General features: G+C 34.3%; 1 protein-coding gene across 1 annotated transcript in view; it reads left to right on the forward strand.

Moving 5' to 3' along the window:
- The window catches only part of LOC145252548 (ras-related protein Rab-40C-like), a 115,718-nt gene that overhangs the window by 55,471 nt on the left and 36,320 nt on the right, over positions 1–23,927 (forward strand). Inside the window, exon 2 of the mRNA XM_080112100.1 lies at positions 17,567–17,627. Within this exon, the coding sequence (XP_079968226.1) occupies positions 17,567–17,627 (61 nt within the window). The remainder of the gene's footprint in view (positions 1–17,566; positions 17,628–23,927) is intronic.

The raw sequence follows: 23,927 nt of genomic DNA on the forward strand, positions 1-23,927 counted from the left end.
ATTCAGTCCTAGACCCCTGATTTTTGGAAAAAAAATAAAATGAACTTCTCATTATGTACGGAATCAAATGATAATTCGAAAAAGAATTCAACTACTTAGAATTTTGCCAGAGTTATCATCAAAATGGTGGCCAAATTAAGAAATTTAGGTAAATAGATATGTCTAAATACGATTAAAAAAATTGTGTATAGGCAATAAAAATAGTTTTATTTTTATATATTTTTTTTTTTTAATAAATATTATAGAAGGAACTATTTTGAGTTGAAATCTATTTAGCATTACACATGTAATCTAGGGAAAAAATGGTTGAAATGTGCAAATATAGACACCATTTTGTAAACAAATCTTGATTCTTCTAGTATATTTACATATTTCAAATGCTCATATTAAAAAATACATATATAAAATCATTTTTATCACCTATACACATTTTTTTTTTTTTTTGCATACAATCTCATTTATCGAAATTCAGCCCCAGATTCTTGAAAATTAAGCATTTGTTTAATTATATCAGTAATTCCAATTTCGATGAGCACTAAAGCAATAATTTGTTAATTTAAGCCGAAAAATGGAGTCTTTTGTTTATTGTGGATTCCATACTTTGTATTTTTACATGCACTCATAAATGTATATACACACAATTTATATATATATATATATATATATATATATATATATATATATATATATATATATATATATATATAGTTTTTGGTTTGTTTTTATTGAATCTTTTTTCATTAACTCGTTAGCTTCCTATAAATGAGACACCTAGTAATTTCTTTTTTCTTTCAATCTATAAGCTATTATAAAATAGTATGGGTTACTGCATAATTACTCTGAAGAAAGGATAAAATTCATCTATATTCGTAAACTTCTCTCTGAGAATTGTTAGAACCTTCTGAGAAATTCTTGTGAAATCTGCTAAAATTTTGTTTGATGATGTCTGAGCTTAAATGAGTTTTGCAATAGTAAACCACTAACTTATTTCGAAAAGTACAATATAACTCCTTGTGTGAACTATTTTACTCCTTACCATAATGTGTAAATTTTATCTTGAATGTATAGCCTCTTGATTTCTAAAATATATTGCATGTACCCAATGCTCCATTTATAGAAGATATTTTGTTTTTTTAAATAAAATATTTTTCCTTTCAATTTGTATATTTAAACCCATTTTTAGTCATTGCAGAAAGTTTCAACTCAATTGTAGAAAATTTAGATAATCTGGACCTCAATGAGTTTTTATTCCTATTTGGATTCTTTGTACTATTATTCTCATCTTTAGTGTCATTTTCACAACGTTTCAGTCGATGTAACCTCCAACCTTCTCCAGATATATCTTACCAAGCTTGGGAATCTTTGTATTGAACTCAACAATCTGCACAGAATTTCTAACGGAACCCTTTATTTAATTCTCGGGGTTAGCATGCTCTCGTTCTGTCAGCCATGACTCGATAGAGGTCCTAAATAATTCACAATTGTATTTTTCGGTCACTCACACCTTCAGAAGAATGCCAGTTTTACAACTGAATTTTCTAAGTACTCTAACCACTGTGCCATGGATCCTTGCAGATAGTTCCATTTGAAATGCCCTGCAGATTCCCTAGTTTGACATAAAGATTCTCAAGCTTAAGAAGATATCTGAAGAAGGTCGGAGATTATGTTAACTGGAATGTAATCTCGAAACAGTAGTTCCGAAGAATTTAAATGATAGAAATAACCAATCTACATCTCAAAAATTTAAAAACATAATGTTAACTAGCCTGGGTTCCCGGCGTTGCTTGGATGTTTGGAGGTGTGTGTTGAGCAAAAAAAAAAAGAAAAAAAAAGTTGTAGGCAGGCAGGCAGGCTTGAACCTGTGACGCGAAGGCGGAAAAGTAAGTGGAGGTGTGTGTAAGGGTGTTGGCTGAGTCAAAGAAAAAAAAAGAGGAGTAGTAAGCAGGTTCAAACCCGTAACACGCCAGAGGAAAAAGAGGCGAAAAAAAAAATGTCTTACCGATGTGCCTACCGTGATTGTGATGTCACGGGCAGTTGAAATAACACCTTTTAAGCAACGTCGTGAATGTGAGGGTTGAATGACTTGCAAAAAATGTTAGCGAAAAAATCGATCCTCCCTGTAGAAAACTGCCCAGTTGAGGGTGAAGGAATTAATGCTTTTGGCCAATTTTTCGATATTTGTCGTCCAAAGGGTCAAACTTCAAATGATCTCGTGAAAATTCATACATACATACATTTAAACAGACAGGTGAGATTTATATTATAGATGGGTTAAATCATTACTTCCTGTTTGTTTTTTTTTAATTTTTTTTTTTTTTTTTTACCCTGTGTTATTGCATCATCTTTTAACTTTTTTTTTTACTGTTTACTAAGATTGAGAAAACGGAGTTTCAATTAATAAAACACTTGTGCTACATAGAAAAAAAATCTAAAATTTCCAAATCACATTTTGGTGAGGAATCTCTAAAAGCAACAGAAATTAAAATTAAAAATTGGGTGGAATTACAATTTTGATATCGATTTCAATTATTTTTTTCTTTTTATATCAGATTTTTTTTTTTTTTTTTTTTCCAGTATTTGTTTTTTACTTTCTAAAGAAACGATTCATTCTCTTGTGGTAATAATTAGTCATTATGTCACGATTTCAAGGAGTTGGTCAACCTTGTGATTCAATCATTTGCTTTTTAAAAGATTGAACTGTTGCAATTTACCCTTCTACTTGCTGTTCAAATGTAAAATTTGCAGGTTGTATCCAGGTGTGTTTATCACTGAACAGCACTAAAACAAAAACTGTTGAACATTTATAACTGGAACTTTGTGGCTAAGTCAGCCATAAATTGAATTTAAACAAAATTACATGTTTCCTTCAATAAGTTTTGAGAATATTTCATACGGGCACTTTTATTGATAGTACACACATGAAACTCTAGCCCCCTTTGAAGTAATCTCCTCCGGCTGCAATGCACTTTTTGTACCATTCCAACAACTTTTTGAAGGTCTCCTGGAAGTCCTCTTTCTTGTGTGAACGTGTCAATTACCATCATCACAGCCTCTTTCATCTCTTCAATTGTCTCATAACGACAGCCTCTAAGGTTTTCCTTGAGCTTAGGGAATAACCAAAAACCACAGGGAGCAAGGTTTGGACTATAGGGAGGGTGAGTTACTGTCTTGGTGCCGATCTTGGTCAAATAGTCTGAAAAAGCACTTTTGGGACAAACTTCATACAAATCTCTTGCTTCTTCAGTTCCTCACAAATAATCGTGTGTACAGTTCCCACACTGACATCAAACTGTGCACTTAGTGTCTCTATAGACACATGACGGTCCTTATTCATGAAATTCTTTATTTGGCCAATCAATTATAGCGTTCTGACTCCCCCTCCACCCTACCTCTCATCATCCTTCAGACTCCCTGCCTTCCTTGAATCTCTTATGCCACTCAAAAACTGATGCTCAATTCATGCAAGATGGCCCAAATTGCAGTCTGAAGCATTGCATATGTTTCTATCATTTTTTTTTTCCAAGTTTAAAACAGAATTTTATTGCATAACGTTCTTCTAAAATGTCTTCACGTCCAGATTTCATTATTGAAATTCACTAGCTGTGACAATCAGTCTTTAGTAGAGTGTATTTCAGTTCCTGCTGTAACTGTTCATTTGAACCTTGAATCATAAAAACTGGTCAGTTATCTCATGTAAGATGTATAGCAACAACATACTGAACTTTCACGACTCTACAGTAATTTTAAATGCCTATACAAAAAGTCTGGAAGCTTATTGAAGGCATTTATGATTGGTCTGCAGAAAAGATTGTGAATTTTATCAAGGATTACGTTGGGTGGCATTTTTTTGGGGGGGGGGTGAGATAAGTAGTCTTGTAACAAAGTGGTGTTCTCTTATTGTAACAGAGCACATATGGGCGCACATGAGAAAATCAGCAGCAGCCTATGATAGCTGACTAGTGAAAATATTAACAGCAGCCATCTTAGCACATATGCAAATTAAGCAAGTGTGCATGTGCTGATGTCATGGGAAGGAGGAGAAAAAAAAAAGGCAAAAATAAGGGTATCACATGGTCGAGCAAAGGGAGCAATTGCACATGTTTTTACTCGGGTGTATTGAGAGAAAATGTGTCGCGTGGCTGAAAAAGCAGAAAGGCAAAGGACATGCGTGAAAGGGCATCTTGGCAGACATGTTCGATGTGTGAGTGATATTTTGAAACACAGTGAAGTGCGCTGTCGGAAATTACTGGAATAAATGCTTTTTGTATTCACCTAAAAAAAAGAAAATGCTGAGTCATATTTTTTATGTCCTTTGTTTGTTTGTTTGTTTGTTCTTGTGATGGTACCAGGCTGGGTGTGGATCTGAGTAGTTGAAATGTAACGACATCGTTAGTGTTACGGCCACATTACAGCCTAGGTGTATTAATTTGTATAAATTAGGTCAGAGTTTTTGATACATTAAAAGACCAAAAGACTTGACTTTTTTTTTATTGATTTTTATCGGGGTTGCAGATTTGGAAGATATGAGATATGACTCTGTCTTCTAGGAGTAATAAAATACTCCCAACTTTAACTCCTTATTTTAAAGTATTCCAATATTCAGTCAACTGATAATTTGGAAATTAAAAAAAAATATTTTTACTCCACACAAGGCATATTGCCACTTGGAACATGGGGGGGGGGCTACTGTTTCGGATCATGTAAAATAGGAGGAAACTATTGGGCTGAGGTCACCGTGTAGTACCTGTTCTTCAGATGCTGCACTTCAATTTCTTGTTCTGTCAGTGTCGACTGAGTTAATTTTTAATTTTTGTTCCTTTTCTCCACGTTAAAAAACGACCCTGGTGTCTAACTCTAGGAGTTAAGTAGCAAGATGTTTTTTTACGTTACATTCAAACTTCTGTAGTTTAGTGTGATTAAGGAAGCCAGTAACAGAAGGAATTCCAAAGTCTAGCAGTCTGAGGTAAGAAACTATTAGTAAAAAGGCTTTCCAGCATCTAGGAACCTTAACAGTGAAGGGGTGAGATTTTGCTGCTTGTCGGGAGTATGGACCCTGTCTTAGGGTGAGAGACTATTTCTATTTTTTCTTTTTCTTTTTTTTTCTATCTTTCGTTTTTTTCTATCTTTCTATTTTTCGTTTTTTTCTTTCTTTTTTCTTTTCTTTTTCTTTTCTCTTTCTTTTCTCTTTTTTCTTTTTCTTTTTTCTTTTTCTTTTCTCTTTTTTCTTTTCTCTTTTTTCTTTTCTCTTTTTCTTTTCTCTTTCTTTTTTCTTTTCTCTTTTTCTCTTTTTTCTTTTCTCTTTTTTCTTTTCTCTTTTTTCTTTTCTCTTTCTTTTCTCTTTTTTCTTTTCTCTTTTCTCTTTTCTCTTTTTTCTTTTCTCTTTTTTCTTTTCTCTTTTTTCTTTTCTCTTTTTTCTTTTCTTCTCTTTTTTCCTTTCTTTTTTCTTTTTTTTTCTTTTTTTTTCTTTTTTCTCTTCTTTTTTCCTTTCCTGTTTTTTTTCTTTTTTTTCCTTTTTCTTTTCCTTTTTCTTTTTTTCTTGTCAAGCAATCACGTTTCTATTTCCATACAATCAACCTTCAAAGCATCATAAATATTTAATAGTATATCGATGAGTCACCTCTTATCAAGACTAAAAGTCACTTGAGTTTAAAGGTTAATAAAATGAATGGATTGCCGGTTTAATGGCGAAGAATATTATGAGAGGATTGAAAATGATTAATGCAATGACCAGCTGTTTCTAAATTTTTTAGATGACTATTCGTATTATTTAGATTCTTTGGACTACTGTTCTCATCTTGAATGCAAGGACACAGGGCTCTACATTGCGAGTGAAACAGTCGCATTTGCAAGTGATTTTTCAAAGTCGCGACTAGAAATAATGAAATGCTTATCTTTTGGCAATTGTATTTCTTTCAGCGACACTCTTTGAAAGCTCACTACTGAATGAAAAATATCTTTTCAACTTTTATTTTTTATGAAAGGAACAAAGTTAAATTATTTAAACAATAAAAGTTTAATAGAACAATATACTCTTTTTTTTTAACAAAGGCTGTAAAAATATCTGAAGTAATTATGTTTATACCTTCAAGTATCAACATTAAATTTGTTGTATATTTAGAATTACACTTATTAAAAAAACACAGAAAAATCTTTATGATGTGCATAATCATCACAGAACTAAGATGTCATATTCTAAAAATCATGTGGGTTTGGCTAGTAACTTTTCTATTTGGCTAGTAAATGAAAATATTTAGTTGTCAAAGGTCAACTAAAGATAAATTTATCCGCAGAGCCCTGCATAATGTAGTGAATAAAGTATTTGGTAAAATTTAGTTGTAAAAGTTACACTACTTGAGGTTGAAGGTTCAATCCTTAGTGTGAACAACACTTAAAATAAAATTGCAAATTACTTAAGACTTCTGGCTGATAGAATGAAAACATGTTACCCCTGGGGATTAAATAAATAGTTCTTTTCAAAATTCCGTACAGATACCAGAATTCGACAAGCTACGCCTGAACAAAATACACCTGAAGATGGTTGGAGTTTACATCTACCGAAACGTTGTGAAAAATAACACTCGAGATGAGAACAGCATTTGGAATGAACAGTCGGGGGGTGGGGGAGTATTTGTTGCTGTTAGATTTCACCTCTAAAAGTATTTGCATTACCTCCCCCTGTTTTTTTTTTTTTTAATTTTTATTGGGTGGGGCGGGGGAGGACTAGGAGTCTCAACTGCAGCATCGAATCTTTGAAGATACTTTGTAAGCTGAGAACAGGAAAGAAAAAAAAGGGGGGGGGAGGGGGATAAGAAAATACCCTAACTTTTCTTTCTTGGGGGAGGATGCTCCATGCTTTAATTATTTCGCCAGATTGTGTTGACTCACTCGAATAACCTTGCATTGTGATCGGCAGCAATCTACGTACTGAAAATCCCTGACTCTGAAAACCTCCCTTTACTCCCCAAGTAGCAGCACCCTCTCTCCCCGTCCCATGGAGTTGTGAAGAGGTGGAGAGTAGCTGCTGTTTGCTGACTTCTATTTGTAACCTCATCTTCATCAATGAAGTATCATATCTTTTTTTTTTTTTTTTTTTAAAGGATGTTTCAAATGATGTAGGGATTTAATTAGTGTTGCTTGGGGATGTATAAATTTTTTATACTATTAGTAAGTATTAAACGAGTGCACAAGTGTTTGATACCATTTCCAAAATCGGTGCTAGGAATTGCTGGATCAAATTAGAAAACTGATCGTTGGTGGGTTGGAGCGATCTACTCTACACAGTAAAATTTATGGTCGTTTATATTTCATATATATCTATATATCTATAAAAGTGAAAATATTTCATATATATATATATATATACTAGCAAAGGTACCCGGCGTTGACTGGGTTCAAAAACAGCCTACACAAAATGGACTCTGATTTATGAAAGTATGATAGGTTATGAAAAGGAAGGGTTGTAAAGAGATTGCTTTGAATTTGGGGGTATCAAAACCAAAGCAAAATATGATGAAAAATAAAATAAAATAGATAAACCCCATAATTTATTATACCATACCTGTTCACACTGAAACACTTATCACAATATTCTGTGGATCTATATTAAAAAACCTTGTTAAACTTTGTGACATATTTCCATTCTATGGAGGTCAGGTGCGAACGAACACCCCATAATTTTATTATACCATATTTCTTCAAACTGAAACATAATTATCAAAGTATACTTACGCAGATAGATATGAAAAGTCTTTATTAAAGTTTGTGCCTATTTCCATTCTATGGAGGCCAGGCGTGAATGCGGACCCCACAATTTTATTATACCATCCCTATTTAAGTTAAAACATACTTATCAAAGTATTCTTATGTACATCTATATAAAAAACACTTGTAAACGTTTTTTTTTTTTAATTTTTAAATTTTTTATTTCCATACTTTGTGGACCAGGCGCGAACGCAGACCCCACAATTTTAATGAACCGCCGTTCTGCCAGATCAAACATACCTATTCCTGTGTCTCGATATATCTATCATTATATGTAATCAGTTTTTTTAAAATAGTCAACCATATAGGAGCCTATTCGTGACCAGACACACATACACACACAGACATTCAGCTTTATATTATATTATATATATATATATATATATATATATAATATAGTATATATATATATACCTAACTTTATAGTCATCCACAGACGACTTTTGAAACTCTTCAGTGTTGCTAAACGTCATTACCAATCATGACCACTTGAGTCTTACGCTCTACTATTTGAGCTAACGAACTTGCTACTAAGATTGGAAGAAATTATATCGTTTTCAAATGAAATTATTCATTTGTTTACATTTTATGATACTGACAACCTAGAGGACTCGTTTATCTTTATAGAAAAGTATTGCATTAATATTATTTAAAATTTATTTTGCGTTGAATGAAACTTGGTAGAAAATCGATATGAAGCTCGCTGAGATTCTGTTGTGTTATTATCGACGCCCCCCCCCTCTTAAGTGTTAGGAAATAACAAAAGAAAAGGAAGAAATATAACAAGAGAAAAGGGATTTATCAGCAGAACAATGGAGAGGAAGTTATTCGCCAGGGCACACAAAAGAAAATTGCTATGAAGCAATGTTGTGTTGTTTTAGCATTCAATTATTTTACATAAACAGTTTGAAATGCTTGAAATGTGTACATATACAGAATTAGTAGCTAGAAAAAAAAAAACAGTGGAGTCCTCATACAAACGAAAGTTAACGATTGTTTCAGCATATGTGCAGTTGTGAAATTGTTTAACTAACGGATAAAAATTCGACTATCCTCATGTACCAATTTTTCAATTTTGACCCCCTTAGCAACCGTTTCTTCCAGATGAAAACCTATTAAAAAGTTTTCCACATGTCTGGATACCCTATATACCAAATTTCAAATCTGTGGATCAAAAATTTGTTGAGTATATAGGTTGAGAAGTGTCCGCACACACACACACTTTTATAGATATATAGATTAGTTATAAAATGAGGAAATACAAGGAACGCAACTCCTATCTCAAATAATGAAGAATTTATTGAGCCGCATCGATAAGCAAATTTTGTTTCCTTTGGTCAACAAAGGAGGGATTGGACCTAGTAATTCATTCTTGTTCATTTGCTTGTACTTTTTTCAATAACCACGCCTTGGATTTTTTTTTTTTTTTTTGAAATTTTGCACAAACATTAGTCATGGTGAAAGTAAATTTTTGCCAGAACAGATTTTCTGGGGTAACTCTGGTTGCCCCACTAGGCGGCATTATAGTAGTAAAATTGCCCTGAAATTGTTTATACGTTCATTTGTTTGCACTTTTCTCAATAACCACACCTTGGAATTTTTAAAAGTTTTGCACAAACATTAGTCATGATGAAAGTAAACTTTTCACTCGTGGAGGGGGACCCCGCATGCTTGGCTTGTTGTTATAGAAATCGCTTTAGACAAAACATGAAGCCACCTAATCTAAAGAACTTAATAAAAATAAAAATACCATTTCAAAATAACAAAAACTAGCATACAACAAATGTTTGGCACATAGATTCCAACCCAGAAAACAGCAATTCTTCTCCCTTTTGTTAGAATCTTTACTCATGGAACATGAAAACTAAAGGATGAAAATAAGGGAAACGAGAATTACAAGGCTGCCAGACATGAAGCCAAGGTCCACTTTCTATTTTCATTATGCAAAGTATGTTTTCTTTTATCTATTATCAGAAATTCAATAGAAAACATTTTAAGGATTTTGCAGTATAGACAACAAAAACGAAACGGTGGTCAAAAGAACAAACAAATGTTACCAAAGGCAAGATAAGTTACTCTTCCATCTATCTGGATAAGTTTTGTGTGGTTTAACATATTTTAAAGTGTCTATTGAATTTAAAACACAAGTAGTGCCGAAAAGGTAAGTCAGAACGACGATAAGATGGCCGACATCAGACGTTCAACTAGGAAGTCTCGATAATCTCTTCAATCATAAAGACAAAACAAAATACTGAAAGAAATTCACCCGATGAATGTAACAGTGACACTTATTGGGTGGATTTTTATCAGTATTTTGTTTGTTTTTCGAGTTTGGAGCTCCGAAGCTGTCTTGTTGTTGGTATAACTTACCAACTCTGTACTACTTGGATTTCGAAACATATGAAAGCTTTGAAATATATTAAAACACAAAAATATTATTCAAGTAGGTAGAAGAGTGAGTTATCTTGCCTTTGATAACATTTTTTAGTGTTGGGATGATTAATTGAAATGGAATCGGAAAAAATTGGGATTTTGGGGGGAAGGAATTGGCAAAATTTGTGCATATTTTCCAATGCCCAAAATGATCCCTTTAATTCTGTTTTATTCTTTTATTTTTTTTTTTTTAATTTTTATTTATTTTTTTTTGATTCAATCTTCACCCCAAACAAGGCAAGTGCCACTTGGAAGTAGGGGGCTACTATCGGGGACAAAATTTGCAAGGGCATTATGAAGGGAGATGAGTAGAAAGATGTTTGTTCACATTACACTTGAACTTCTGCATATCAGTACAGTTGGGAAAGCAGACCCGCAGTTCTGGGGAAGAAACTATTGGAGTAAAAGGCCTTCTTACACCTAGGGATCTCTACTGTAAAGGGGTGGGACTTAGCTGCTTGTCAAGTCTGTCGGGGGTAGTCACGTCGAGGAGGTACAAGTGTTTGCAGTTCGTAAGAGCATTCACCATTAAAGTATTTGTAGAACAGGCAGAGGGATGCAACATTTCGTCGATGGGACAGAAGCTGAAGCCTACATGACAGTTCAGGACCTATCAGGTTACAACTCTCTTTTGAACCCTGTTCAGGAGTGAGAGACAAGCAGCAGATGCACCAGCCCAAATGTGACAGCAGTACTCCATACATGGGCGAATGGTGGCCTTATAGAGGTACAGGATACTTTTAGGCGTAAGTCATTCTCTGGCACGGTAGAGAGAGCCCACCCTCTTTGCAGCAGCCTTGGCAATGCTCTCAATGTATATATTCCATGTTCCCTGTAAACGTTAAGCCGAGGAGTTTAAAGGAAGTATTTTCAAGCAGTGTGTTCTTGGCCATTACTATTGATGGTAGAAAAGGTTTCTTGTAGTATTGAAGGAAACAAGCTTAGTCTTGGCAGCATTGAATGTGACCATCCATTTTTCTCTCCATTCCACTACAGATTGGAGGTCATCCTCTAGTGATTCTGCCATTTCCTTAGATATGTGTTCATTTGTTTTCCCCTCATATCTGTTATAGAAAGTGGTATCATCGGCAAATATATCCATCTCCGAAACAATTTTATCAGGGAGGTCATTTATGAATATCAGGAATAATAAAGGTCCAAGGATAGACCGCTGGGGTACTCCCGCATTTATATCATATTGTTTGGAGGACAACTTGGATTTTTCTCTTACTTAAGAAGGATTTGATTACATTGTGTATTCTTCCAGTAATGCCATATGATCTAATTTTCCTTAGAAGACCATCGTGCCATAACCCTGTCAAAAGCCTTAGATATATCAAGAGTTTAAAACAAAATCTTCCACTGCTGTTAGTAATAAAATAATAAATATTTATTAATTTTAAACGGCCAATAAAGCTAAAATCTATAGATCATCCCCCCCCCCCCACAAGTGTGCGTTTTACGTTTGAGAAAATAGATGCACATTTGATCTGTGTTTTTTACGGTAATCGGGGGGGGGGGATAACCAATTTATAGTTAAATATTTAGAGATTTATAAAGAATTGGAATCTGTAATTTTGTATGGAATCAGTAATTTTATTGGAATCGGGGAGGGAGGGATATTAGAATCGTCCCATCACTAATAATAATGTTATAGATTTGTTTCTTTACCAGTTTTTTCATTTTTTGATGATAAAGCAGTTAAAACACAGAGACAAATTTTCTAGCATTTTTGGTTGATAATAATAATGCTAATAATAAGATTTCACTTGTCGATTGTAGTGACACAACGAAAATTTACTGTTCATCTTCCTATCGTATGAGTCTTAAAATTCTTTTGTTGGCATTGGTTTCTCTGATATTTTTCAAAATTCTTTCTAAAAAGACGCCAGGTACTTACAGGAGGGACCACATAAAGGTTGCCAACATCCTAAGTGAAAAGTGATTTTTGTGGATTGAACTGGATTCGAACCTGGGGCACCCAGGTTGTCAGTCTGTATCATTAACCACAAAACCACTGTAACCTCCCAATTCATCATTTTAATAAATTCTGGTTTTGAAGAAAGTTTATTCTTCAATTTCTACTTTCAGTTGCATTTTTGTACCTCATATTAGAAAGGGAGGGTGGCAATTTGATTATTTAATCGGCTTTAAACCAGCACTGACCATTTCACTACAGCCGACACTCTTGGATATGGACTAAAAAGCTCACTGTGGTTGGTAAACATTATGTACACGAAAAGTGCAGTAACATACGCAAATAAAAACATCTGATTGGTTGCCGCAAAAAGGAATAGGCAGAGTATACAATTACTGAGCCAGTAGTTTTTACAATGTCAATACCAGAGTTCAAATTTTGCAAAAATGTAAAGATATGAGTCATTGTCTTTTTTTTTTTTTTTCCTCTCTCTCTTATTACACACTTGCATTACTAGGGACTTTAATACTAATTTAGGCTCTGAAAAGATTGGTTATAATTACACTCAAAGATACAGAGTTGGCTGAAAAAAAAAAAAAAATCAGATTCTGATTCCATTGCTGATTCAAATAAACTTCTTGGGTTGAAATTTGTTGCCCCTCCATAAGGGGAAAAGGTAGACACATTTGTTTGTTTTTTTATCTTAGATGAAGAAAATCCAGCTCCTCCCAGAAAGGGGAGCGAACTCTTGATTACACTTTGTGTCTACCATTTTGGTGTTGACGGTTTTATTTTCCAAAAATGTTAGGAATTTGTGTGGAAAATTAATTAGGAAGAAGAAAAAAAATCCTCTTCCCCACTCACACAAAAAAAAAGCCGCACACATAAAAGTCCCCACCCCACATGTACAAACTCTTACTCTTTTTTTTCCCTTTATTCTTTTTTTTTTTTTTTTTTTTTTTTAAATGCATAAATGATTTATGCTGATCATCAAAAGGAAGTTAGCCTTTCCAGATGTGTGCATTATCAAATCTTATTTCATTACAAAGTAGAGAAATATTTTTAGAAAGAGAGGAAATCTCACCCACCCTCTTTCTATCTAACACCTGTAGGATCCCCGCAGGGCAACATTTCTTATCTGAGTACATTAATAATAGATGATAATTACTTATCTAAGGCAAATGGTATGAAGTCATTTTTTTTTTTTTTTTTTGTTGAATACTGTAATTTAGCCAGCGTTACTCGGGAGTCCCTATTTATTTTCCTCCAGATGAGCACAAAGTTAGAGGTACTTATACAGAATATGGACCGTGCTGAAATAATACTGTTGTTAGTCAAGATTATGCTTTCCGTCGTAGAAACGTTGCTTGAATTTTAAAATAAAATATGTATGAAATACGTTTGAAAGCCAAATTACAACGCAATGTTATGAAAATAAACAAATATTTACTTGTTTAAAATTAATATTTCGGCGATATATGTCATCTTCAGAATTTTATACATTTAAAAATTTTTTATTATATTTGTTTATTTTCATAATATTGCATTGTAATTTGGCTTTCAAATTTATTTCATACATATTTTATAATAACGTTATTACTTGGGAACCGATTCTTAACATCGAGAGTGAGGGTGTTTTGTAACTATTCTGTACTTTAATCTAACAGTTTAATAAACAAAAGATAGCGTAAAAATTGAATTTAACCTAAAAATCCTATCTAAAAATAGCACAGTCTATATTGTGTATAAATACCAAATTACACACAAAGTTGTTTTAATGTGGGGAAAAATCTAACTTCCCAAAGAAAGAGCACTCTTGATTGGGACAATTTTTTTTTTTTTTTTTTTTTTTTAATTTCTCACTCTAGAAGGATTTCTTTTTCACTGACCAAGGACAGAAAAGATGTTGTATAGTATTACAACAGATACTACACTTTGCTCAATCATTTGTCAAATAATGGAAGTGAATAACTTTTAATGCATAAGGATTTGCTAAGAATTTTAAAAACCAGAAATGACTATTCAACATTTTAAAATTCCTTGTAAATTTTGGAGGGTAATCCCCCCCCCCCCAATTTTTTTTTCAACTATTTATAGAAGATTAAAATAGCTGACTTTTTTACACAAAAACAAAAACAATCGACATGCATTCTGATGGACTTGATTTCATAATTAAACTAGCCTGAGTGCTTGGAAGTGTGTGTTGAGCAAAAAAAAAAAAAAAAAGAAAGAAAAGTGGTAGTAGACAGGTTCGAACCAGTACCGCGAAGGGGGAAAGAAACGTGAAAAAAAAAAGAAAAGAAAAGTGACATCTTTGCTGTTGCACCCATCACCAACCGGAAGTGGCGAATGTTTAAATTAAGGCTAGTCAATCGAAAACAAGGGATGACTTTCGAAAATATCGGCGAAAAAAAGCGACCCCCTCCCTGTAGAAAAGTGTCCAGTTGAGGATGAAGGAATTGATGTTTTTAGCCAATTTTTCGATATTTGTAATCCGAAGTGTCGGCATCAAAACGATACCGATCTCGTAAAAATCCGTCGCCTCTGTCAAAAGTAAAAACATACATACATTTAAATTGACAGATGAGATTTATATGATAGATTACTTTAAAAAAAAAAAAAGAATTACATTCACGTTAGACCTTCTGCATAATCACACCGGTGTTTGCTCAGAGATGTATCGTCAATCTTTTTGCATTGTGTTCTGCAGTCCCGACCGCTGCCTCAGAATTGTATAAATGAACATGTATCTGTGTCACATTTTCGAACTTTTGTATAAGTAGCCTCTGTCTATTGCTAACGGTTTTATGACCATGGATTAATAAAGAAAAAGAAAAGATAAAAGAATGAATTATTTATTAACAAGAAATAAAAATAAAAGAAATGTTTTATTCTATGCTCTTGCAGTTTTGGTTTCAGTAAATTTTCTACTAATTGTTAATCATTAAATTAATTTAATGTATAATTGAGTTACATTAATGTGAAAAATACCAACATATTAGGATAGTCGCACAATTTTATTTATACAAGGTTCCTTAAATAAGTTTCCAGACTTTTTTCATATGAGCACTTTTATTGATAGTAGAAACATAAAACTCTAGTCTCCTTCGAAGTAATCTCCTCCGGTTGCAATGCACTTGTACAGTTCCAACAACTTCTAGAAGGCTCCATGGAAATCACCTTTTGTGAGCATGTCAATGATCCTCGTCACCACAACCTCATTCATTTCCTCAATTGTCTCCTAACGACAGCCTTTAAGGTTTTCATTGTGCTTAGGGAATAACTAAAAGTCACAGGGAGCAAGGTCTGGACTATAGGGAGGGTGAGGAACTATCTTTATCCCCATCTTGGTCAAATATTTTGTGACAAAGATGTAGATGTTTTATGTTTTTTTACATGGGGGTCACCACTTATCAAGATCCGAAGGCCACTCAGGGATAAGGGTTATTGCGTCTACAGTAATCAATGAGATAGTATTGTAGTAATCATTAGTATTGGGGGTTTTGATAGGGTTTTTAGATTTTCCGCATCTTCAGTTTCTCACAAATAATTGTATGTACAGTTCCCACACTGACATCAAACTGTGCACTTATTGTCTCTAAAGACACACAACGGTCCTCATCTATGAAATTCTTTATTTGACCAATCAACTATGCTGTTCTGACTTCCTTACTCCCCTCACACCTCTCATCATCCCTCACACTCACAGACTACCTGCCTTTGTTGAATCTCTTATGCCACTCAAAAACTGATGCTCCATTCATGCAAGATGGTCCAAAAGCAGTCTGAAGCATTCCATACGCTTCCGTGGCATTTTTTCTAAGTTTAAAACAGAATTTTTTTGCATAATGGTTGATGCAGATGGTTCAACCCTCAGTCCGGGCAACATTCAAAATACAATTGCGAATAATGTAGGATTTCTACCCAGTCATGACTGATGGAATGAAGGCATGTTAACCCCGTGGGTGAAAACTAGAGTTCTCTTCAAAATTCTGTGCAGATTCTAGAGTTCGGCACGATACACCTGAAAAAGGCTGGAAGTTGCATCGACCGAACTGTGAAAATAACACTCAAGATGAGCAAAGTAGTCCGAAGAACCCAAATAATATGAATGTAATTATTGTCGTCCATGTTTGAGTATCATATAAAACCAAAAGTTGAAAAAAGACAACAAAAAAATAAAACTCTGAAAGATGAGAAGTTTTTACGGAGACTCCTATAGGCCTGGAGGAAATGGAATAGTGGAACGACATCATCAGATGATCAAAGCAATAGCTGAGAGAGGGTGAATATTACCTAAAGAGGCCACATTTTAATACATGGCTCTCAAGGTCGGACAGAGAGAGGACACAGTGCCACATAGATCAGTTTTTAATTATAAATGAAGACGCCTAACTGATACATACCCGGAAAGTGATGAACAAGGACCCTCCAGAATCTAAATAAGAGGTCTGGGTGAAAGCACCAAATGTGATGTACAGCGCAATGAGGTGCAAGTGCATTCCTCTACCATCTTGAGTGTTGATGGAATGCCACAGCATATTTTATATTTCAGGTGCATAGTCCATGTAGATGATAATGTAAATACTGGGCCAGGGCAGAGGGCAATGGAGGTGAACCAGTGGCAATGCACAGACCGCAGAGAGACCATGCTAAGTCAATCTGGGCATGAGATTATGCAATAAAAAATCATCTTCAATGATTAGGGGATGGTGTCGTTCAAAATGTTACCAAAGACAAAATAAATTGCTCTTCTGTAATCTAATTTATAAAACTCACTTTATCTGTCTGTCTCCATATTTTCAAACTCTATCTCTTCCGAAACTAAAAGTCGCAGAGCGACACTAGGGGCCTCAAATGATTGGATTTTTTATGGACCGGTCTTTTATAGATCTTTAGTCGGTTAAAAATAGTTTTAAGGGGTCAAAATTGGAAAAATCGTTACACATTTTGTACAATCATCTTAGTTTATTTTTAATCAGTTCATATGCGCATCACATTGATACTGTGGTAACATCACCACCTTTGAATGCTACAGTTTTGCTTTCAGTTTCAATTCTAGCTCATGGCACCCAAATACGTTTTTTTTTTTACACTTTTGGAATCAGGACTCTATAATAATATATATGAAATCTGGACAAATTATAATATCATATTTAAAAGTATTTTATGACCGGGCAAAGCCGGAAGTCAACATTCAACGTTTTATTGCTGAAATACAGTCTAATTTAATGCATAAAGTTTGTAAAAACTAGACCTCTAGATTATACGTAAGCTGCATGCCCAAAATTATATTTAAATTATAAATGTCAAACATTAATCTTTGGACTAAAGCACATATTTGTATAATAAAAATATTTTTCTGTGGTTTATTTTAATTTAAATTTTGCCGCTTCTAAAAATCAATCTTTAGTTTATATTTTTATTTTTTTTTTATTTATTTATTTTTTTCAGGTGTTCATTCAAAAACAACAACCATTCTTTTGGATGGAAAAAGAGTGAAATTACAATTATGGTAAGTTGAAAATTGCTTTTTTGTATTTACATTAAAAATTAACAGAAAAAAAAAATTTTTTTAATGAATTATTTTTAATAATTCATTTTTAGAGTTAGTCTTATATTATTTATCCTGTGGGAACAGAGATGTCTGCCTTAATTTGTTTTTTTGAGAAGTTGATTTAAAAAAAAAAAATAAATAAGGTAAAAACTCCTGGGCGTCATTAAAATAATAAATTTCATAAATCCAAGTATGTTAACAAAAGTAGTAATAGTATTCCTCTAGAAATGTGTATCAATACTACCTTGGTGTTTCCTTGTTATGATAGTAAAAATCGAAATATTGAATTTCACATAAAACGAATGGTATCTACTCATTTGTCACGTCACAGTAATGAACGTATCCAAAAATTACAAAAAAAATGATCAGAAATTAAGTTTTCGAATACAATTAGCAAAAATTGAGTTTTGTTAAGAAAGAAAAGAGTTCAAATCGTAACAAGGGAAGTAATTATTTTCTGAAAAACTTTGAAAATCTTAGGCCAATTTAGCAAAACTCAGTTTTCGCTAATTATCTTCGAAAACGGTTTCGGTTAAAAAAAAAAATTTTCTACGTTATTGTTTTTCTGTAATTTTTGGATATGTTCATTATGACGACATGACAATTTAGTAGATGCTGTTAATTTCACTTGTAATTCAATATTTCAATTTTCGCCATTATAATGAAGAAGCACGCTTAGTTGTAATCGAGTTCTGTTGGAAGATTACTTTCTATTCAGAGTCCCCCGCGATTCTGGCTTAAACAGAGCTGAGAGGGAAAAGATAACCAAATACCAAGATCTTCTTTACATCATGAGAATGAACATATCTTCACAGATTAGTGACTCACAGTATTTACACCATAACTTCTCAAGTGACTTGAAATTTCTATTTGGTTTTATTTTGCTTATAGTAATACCTTGAGATACAAATGTACTAAGATACGATTTTTTTTAAATACAACAATGCATTGTACTTATATTTATGCTCTAAGATACATGTTTTTTTTTTTTTCTTGAGATATGATTTCAAAAATCATGCGAAAACAATTTTCAAACACAAGTAGTGAAATTTTGCTAAAAAAAAAATAAATAAACCGGAGAGTTCGAATCTTAACAAGGGAGGTAAATATTTACTTTGAACTTTGAAACTGTTAGGCCAATCAAGCAAAACTCAATTTTTGCTAAGTATCTTCAAAAACTGTTTCCATTAATAATTCATTTTCTACCTTTTATTGTTTTTCGTAATTTTGGGACATGTTTATTACTGTGACATAACAATGAAGTCAATATTATTGGTTTTACTTGAAATTTCACCTAAGCTTCAGCCTTTGTCTCATCGACGAAATGTTGCATCCCTCTACCTGTTCTACAAGTACTTTAACGGTGAATGCTCCGACAAACTGCAAGCACTTGTACCCCATCGATGTAAATACCCCCGCCAAACCCGACAAGCAGCTAAATCCCACCCCTTTACAGTAGAGATCCCTAGATGTAGGAGAGCTCCAGTAGTTTCTTCCCCAGAACCGCTAGACTTTGGAATTCCCTTCCGGGTCCTTGCTTCCCCAACTGTACTGACATGCAGAAGTTCAAGTGTTATGTGAACCGACATCTTGCTGCCCAACTCCCTACATAGTACCCCTGTAGCGTATGCACCTGATAGTAGCCCTCTACATCAAAGTGGCAATGTGCCTTGTTTGGGGTGAAAATGTAATTAAAAAAAAAAGAAAAAAAAAAAATTTAATCCGTATTACTTGGATTCATTGGACGGAGTGTGATTTTTCTCAATGTTTCGGTCAATATAACCTCCGACCTTCTTCAGGTGTATCTTGTCAAACTCAGGAATTTGGACGTAATTTCAAGCGGAACCCTTTATTTATTTCACAGAGGTAGCGTGCTCTTGTTCCGTCAGCCATGACTGGATAGAGTTCCTAAGTAATTCGCTATTGTATTTTTCAGTCGACCACACTGAGGATCGGATCTTCAACCTTCAGGAGAATATCACTTTTTACAATTGATTTTTCCAAGTACTCTAACCACTGCGCCACGGGTTGGCAAAATACACACACCTGAAGAAGGTCGGAGGTTATATCGACCGAAATGTTGTGAAAAATCGTACTCAAGATGAAAACAGTAGTCCAATGAATCAAAATAATACGAAAATTAATCCTCCTCTCAAAAACTCAGAAATGTTGAAAGTCAATATTTCCAATTTCACTCCTATAACAAAGATGGTCCTGGATATGACATTAAACTATATCCAGTGGCGAGGCCCCAGCTTGCAGGCTTTGAGGAGTGTGGAGCCACCCTTTAATTAGCATTGCTCCCAGGTCCACTCTGACCCGGAGTGGTAGTACCTGTTAGGGTCCCAACTATGGGTTAAATAGAATCTGACTTGAAAACAACAAAAATATTCTATTAAAAAATTTTTCTTCAAAATAACTGTATTCGGCATTAAATAACCTGAAAAGGGTTGATATGCTGTAAAACAAAAAAAAAAACAACCTATAACAAAGAAACCTCATGCCTTTTTTTTTTTCTAGGCATTATTATAGGGTGACAAAACGCTGAATGTTTAACTTGATGAGAAATAAACAAGACTTAATGAAAGAGTGAGTTTTCAGTAAATGCTCTTTCGACAATCGCTATTCTTGCTGTCCGGTAAGAGCTTAGCAATCATTATAAACCAGAGCCGAGAAAAGATTGTTTGAACAGAAAGAAATCTTGTAGTCAGCAAAAATAATGGGGTTATTATGGCAGGAGTTGCGTGCGTAGCGGATTCATTATCTCAATTAAATACAATGGCGTAATTACATACTTCCTGTCGACGTCGGCGTAAACCAAATGCCATTCTCTTCATTTGTTGACTTATTTGTAAATACTAGCTTCTTCAATGACAACAAATGATTAAAACTTTGGCAAGATTGTGCAGTGATTTAGGAGAGATCTTTTAAAAAGACTTTTTAAATCACAGCAAACACTTGTTTAGCTACAACAACTGTCAATTTTCCCTTACTCGCCATCTGTGTCTCAAAGTTTCTTTCATAGAACTTCCCGCCTGTGGAACGCTATATTGCGAGGCTGCTTTCCAGCTGACTGCAACATAGTTGTTTTCAAGTCCAATGTAAACAAGTTTTTGTTAAGACACTCTATTAAATAATCAAATTCTACCCAATTTCCAAGACTGCCGATCATTATAGTGCTGTCTCACCAACCTCCTAACGTTCATTAACCCTTATCCTCGAGTGGACTTTAGACCTTGATAAGCAGCGATTCTTTTGTAAAAAAAAAAAAAAATATAAAGATATAAAAAAAATAAAAAACCTCTTTAGTTAAGATTTGGATTAAGCTTTATGTATTTTTTGGTGGGATGAGGGGATATTAAAAAAAAATATATAAATTATTCATGATAGATGTGTGTAATGTAAGTGTTCCTGTTTACTTGCCCCCCCTCTCCCCAGGACAGAATTAGACACAAGGTCGGTTTTTAATGTGGGGAAAAATCCAGCTCCCCCAAAAAAGGGGCATTCTGGATAAGAACAAAAATAAAAATTGCCTCGGTCTAGAAGGATTTCTAGACCATTGATCGAGGTCAGAAAAGGTGAAGCGTAGTATTAGAACAAACACTACGCTTTGTTCCTAGCCAGAAGGCCCAAGTGTGAGTGTTAAAGGGGCTTAAATCTGATGACTTTGGAAGGAGATTAAATCTATATTGTATAGGAAGATGTAAAGAACAAGTGTTTTCAATGATATGCTTACGTTAAAAGAATGGCTAATAGTTCTTGGATTAGTACATGTACAACAGTCGACTACTTTAATATGTTATAGTATATCTTTCATGTGGTCTCTTGGGCTTACTGGATTCCAAGACAAGAATTCATCTAGTCTGGTGGAATAATCAACTTCATGCTGTTATTAATTTATTTATTGCGGATTATTATCCTCATCTTTCTTAGTTGTTGTTTCACAACGTTTTGACCAACTATTCCTCTGGCCTTCGTCCTGGAAGATCAGATAATAAATAAACGTGGATTTATAAAAAATCCAACCTTGATTGCCCTTCGGGGCCCGTGGCGCAATGGATAGACACGTTGAATCTCTACGGTTCCAGGTGAGAGTTGTCTGAAGATAGCGGTTTCAATCCTACCCAAAGCCGGCCAGAGGCTTACTTGGCTAAAATGTGGTGAGATGACAACAACTATGGAAGGCAGTAATTGTTGAGAATGCAGTTAGGAGATTCGGAGTTCCTAGCCCGTCACGGTTACCACCTGATGAAGACCAGAAGAATAGTTGGCCGAAACGTCGTGAAACAACAACTAAGAAAGATGAGGAGAATAGTCCGCAATAAATAAATTGATAAATAATACTCATCTCAATAATGAATTCCAAATATAATAATATATATTCATGTTGTTACTTGAGATAACATCACTTGGAAAAGGTTCACCATCTATGTATATAAAAGCAAAAATGTATGTATGTATGTACGCTTTTCCTCGATGTCCACCAAAGACTTCTTTCAGAGAAGCGCTCGCTCGCTTCACAATTTCTTAAAACTTTTTATATCATCTATAAATTGTAATATCTCACACTTAACCACGGAGCTCGCCTGTCTATTTAATTTTATTGACTTTCAAACGTTAATTATTCCACATTTCCCTGCATCGGCACACATTACATTCGGTTTTTGGTATAAAAAAAAGCGAAACTCAACTCTAATCACAGGCCCAGAGCCAGTGGTCTCTAGAGAGCTAAGTAACGTTTGGTCAATGTCGACTTCGTCATATCAGACGGAGGAGCGGGTTTTTAAAAACAAACAAACCGATTTATTGACCTCATTAAAAACTGTCCCGCACAAAATGCTAACTGCTGAATAGCTATCGCCGTCACGTCAATCAAAAACGCGCACCTGTTTTTTTTTTTTTTCACACTTTACTATTTTCCAACTGCGCGTCGTCAAGGCTTTTTTTTTTTCACGGGCACCTGTTTTTTTTTTCACACACACCTACAAACACCCAGGCAACGCCGGGTACCCCTCGCTAGTTCCTCATAAAAGCCAGTGTTGATTAGCCATACTGAGGAGATCTTATTTGTGCTGCAAATGCTATGTTATTTTGAATATTTAGTCAGTTTACTTGTAGGGAAAAATATCCTTATGCCAGGTTGCCCTGTCCACCCCATGTACACAGTGACCTTAGACACTCCAGGACAATGTCTAATAGGCATTCAAGTTCTCTTGTTAGACCAGATTGCACACTGATATATGCATTCTCATGACAGTTTTCTGAGCTTTACTACTTCCATCCTGGCTCATGACAAATTGGAAGCTGGTGTTTTGTTTGTTCGAAACGCTATCACTCGAAGATTGCCATACATAGCCAGTAGGCTCCCTCTATCCATTTTGATTTTTTTAACAGACTCTTCCTTTCCTGGTGATTAATAATAAACTAACCCCCTTCTCAAAGGGTAAGAAGGCAAAGCCTGGGAGGATAAACCTCCGAGAACTGTACAGGACCATATCTTGGCCAACAGAATAAGCCATCTTAACAATGGCCTAGGATTTGGTGGCTTTGGGGTCCAAGGAAGCCATTCAATGATTCAGCTGAAATAGTCCTAGGTATAGCTCCTAAGTTTCCACAAAGTCCTCTCTGTAAATTTGAATCCTATTTGGTTTAATGTCTGATTTACATGCTGGATTGCATTAGACAGCTTTAATCTATGGCCTTGAAAACTACTATGTAGTCAGCTGGAAAGCAGCCCTGCAGTATTGTGTTCCACAGACGGGTAGTTCTAGGGAAGAAACTATTCATATAGAAATGGAGCTTATTTTTAGTTATGTAAGAAGAATGTCTTTTTTTTTTTTCCAATTTTTTCTCTTTTATTTATTTATTTTTTTTACAATTTTTTATTTTTATTTTGTTCTAGTTGGGCTGAGGGATCCTACAGGATGCTAGACATTCACCTACTATCTCATATATTTCAACCAAGATATCTTTTTAAGATTCTAACAGTCCCTTTAAGTATAATTGATTGTATCTCTCTTGCACTTGGTTCACCGGGTATATTTGCCAGGTAGTTTTGAAATTTTTTCTCATGAATCTGGTTGCTCCTATGATTACTGGAATGATAGAGATCTTTTTTGTTTCTTTTCATGATAAACATAAGACCTTGGTATTTCGTTACCATTTCCCCCTCAGCTCTGTTTAACTCTGAATCATTGGGAGACACAAACTTCTACTAAGGTTGCTTCCTTCTCCTTTTTGCCGCATATCGCTATGTCA

This window comes from Euprymna scolopes, chromosome 29, assembly GCF_053919585.1.
Source record: "Euprymna scolopes isolate OS-2025 chromosome 29, ASM5391958v1, whole genome shotgun sequence".
Classification (NCBI taxonomy): domain Eukaryota; kingdom Metazoa; phylum Mollusca; class Cephalopoda; order Sepiida; family Sepiolidae; genus Euprymna; species Euprymna scolopes.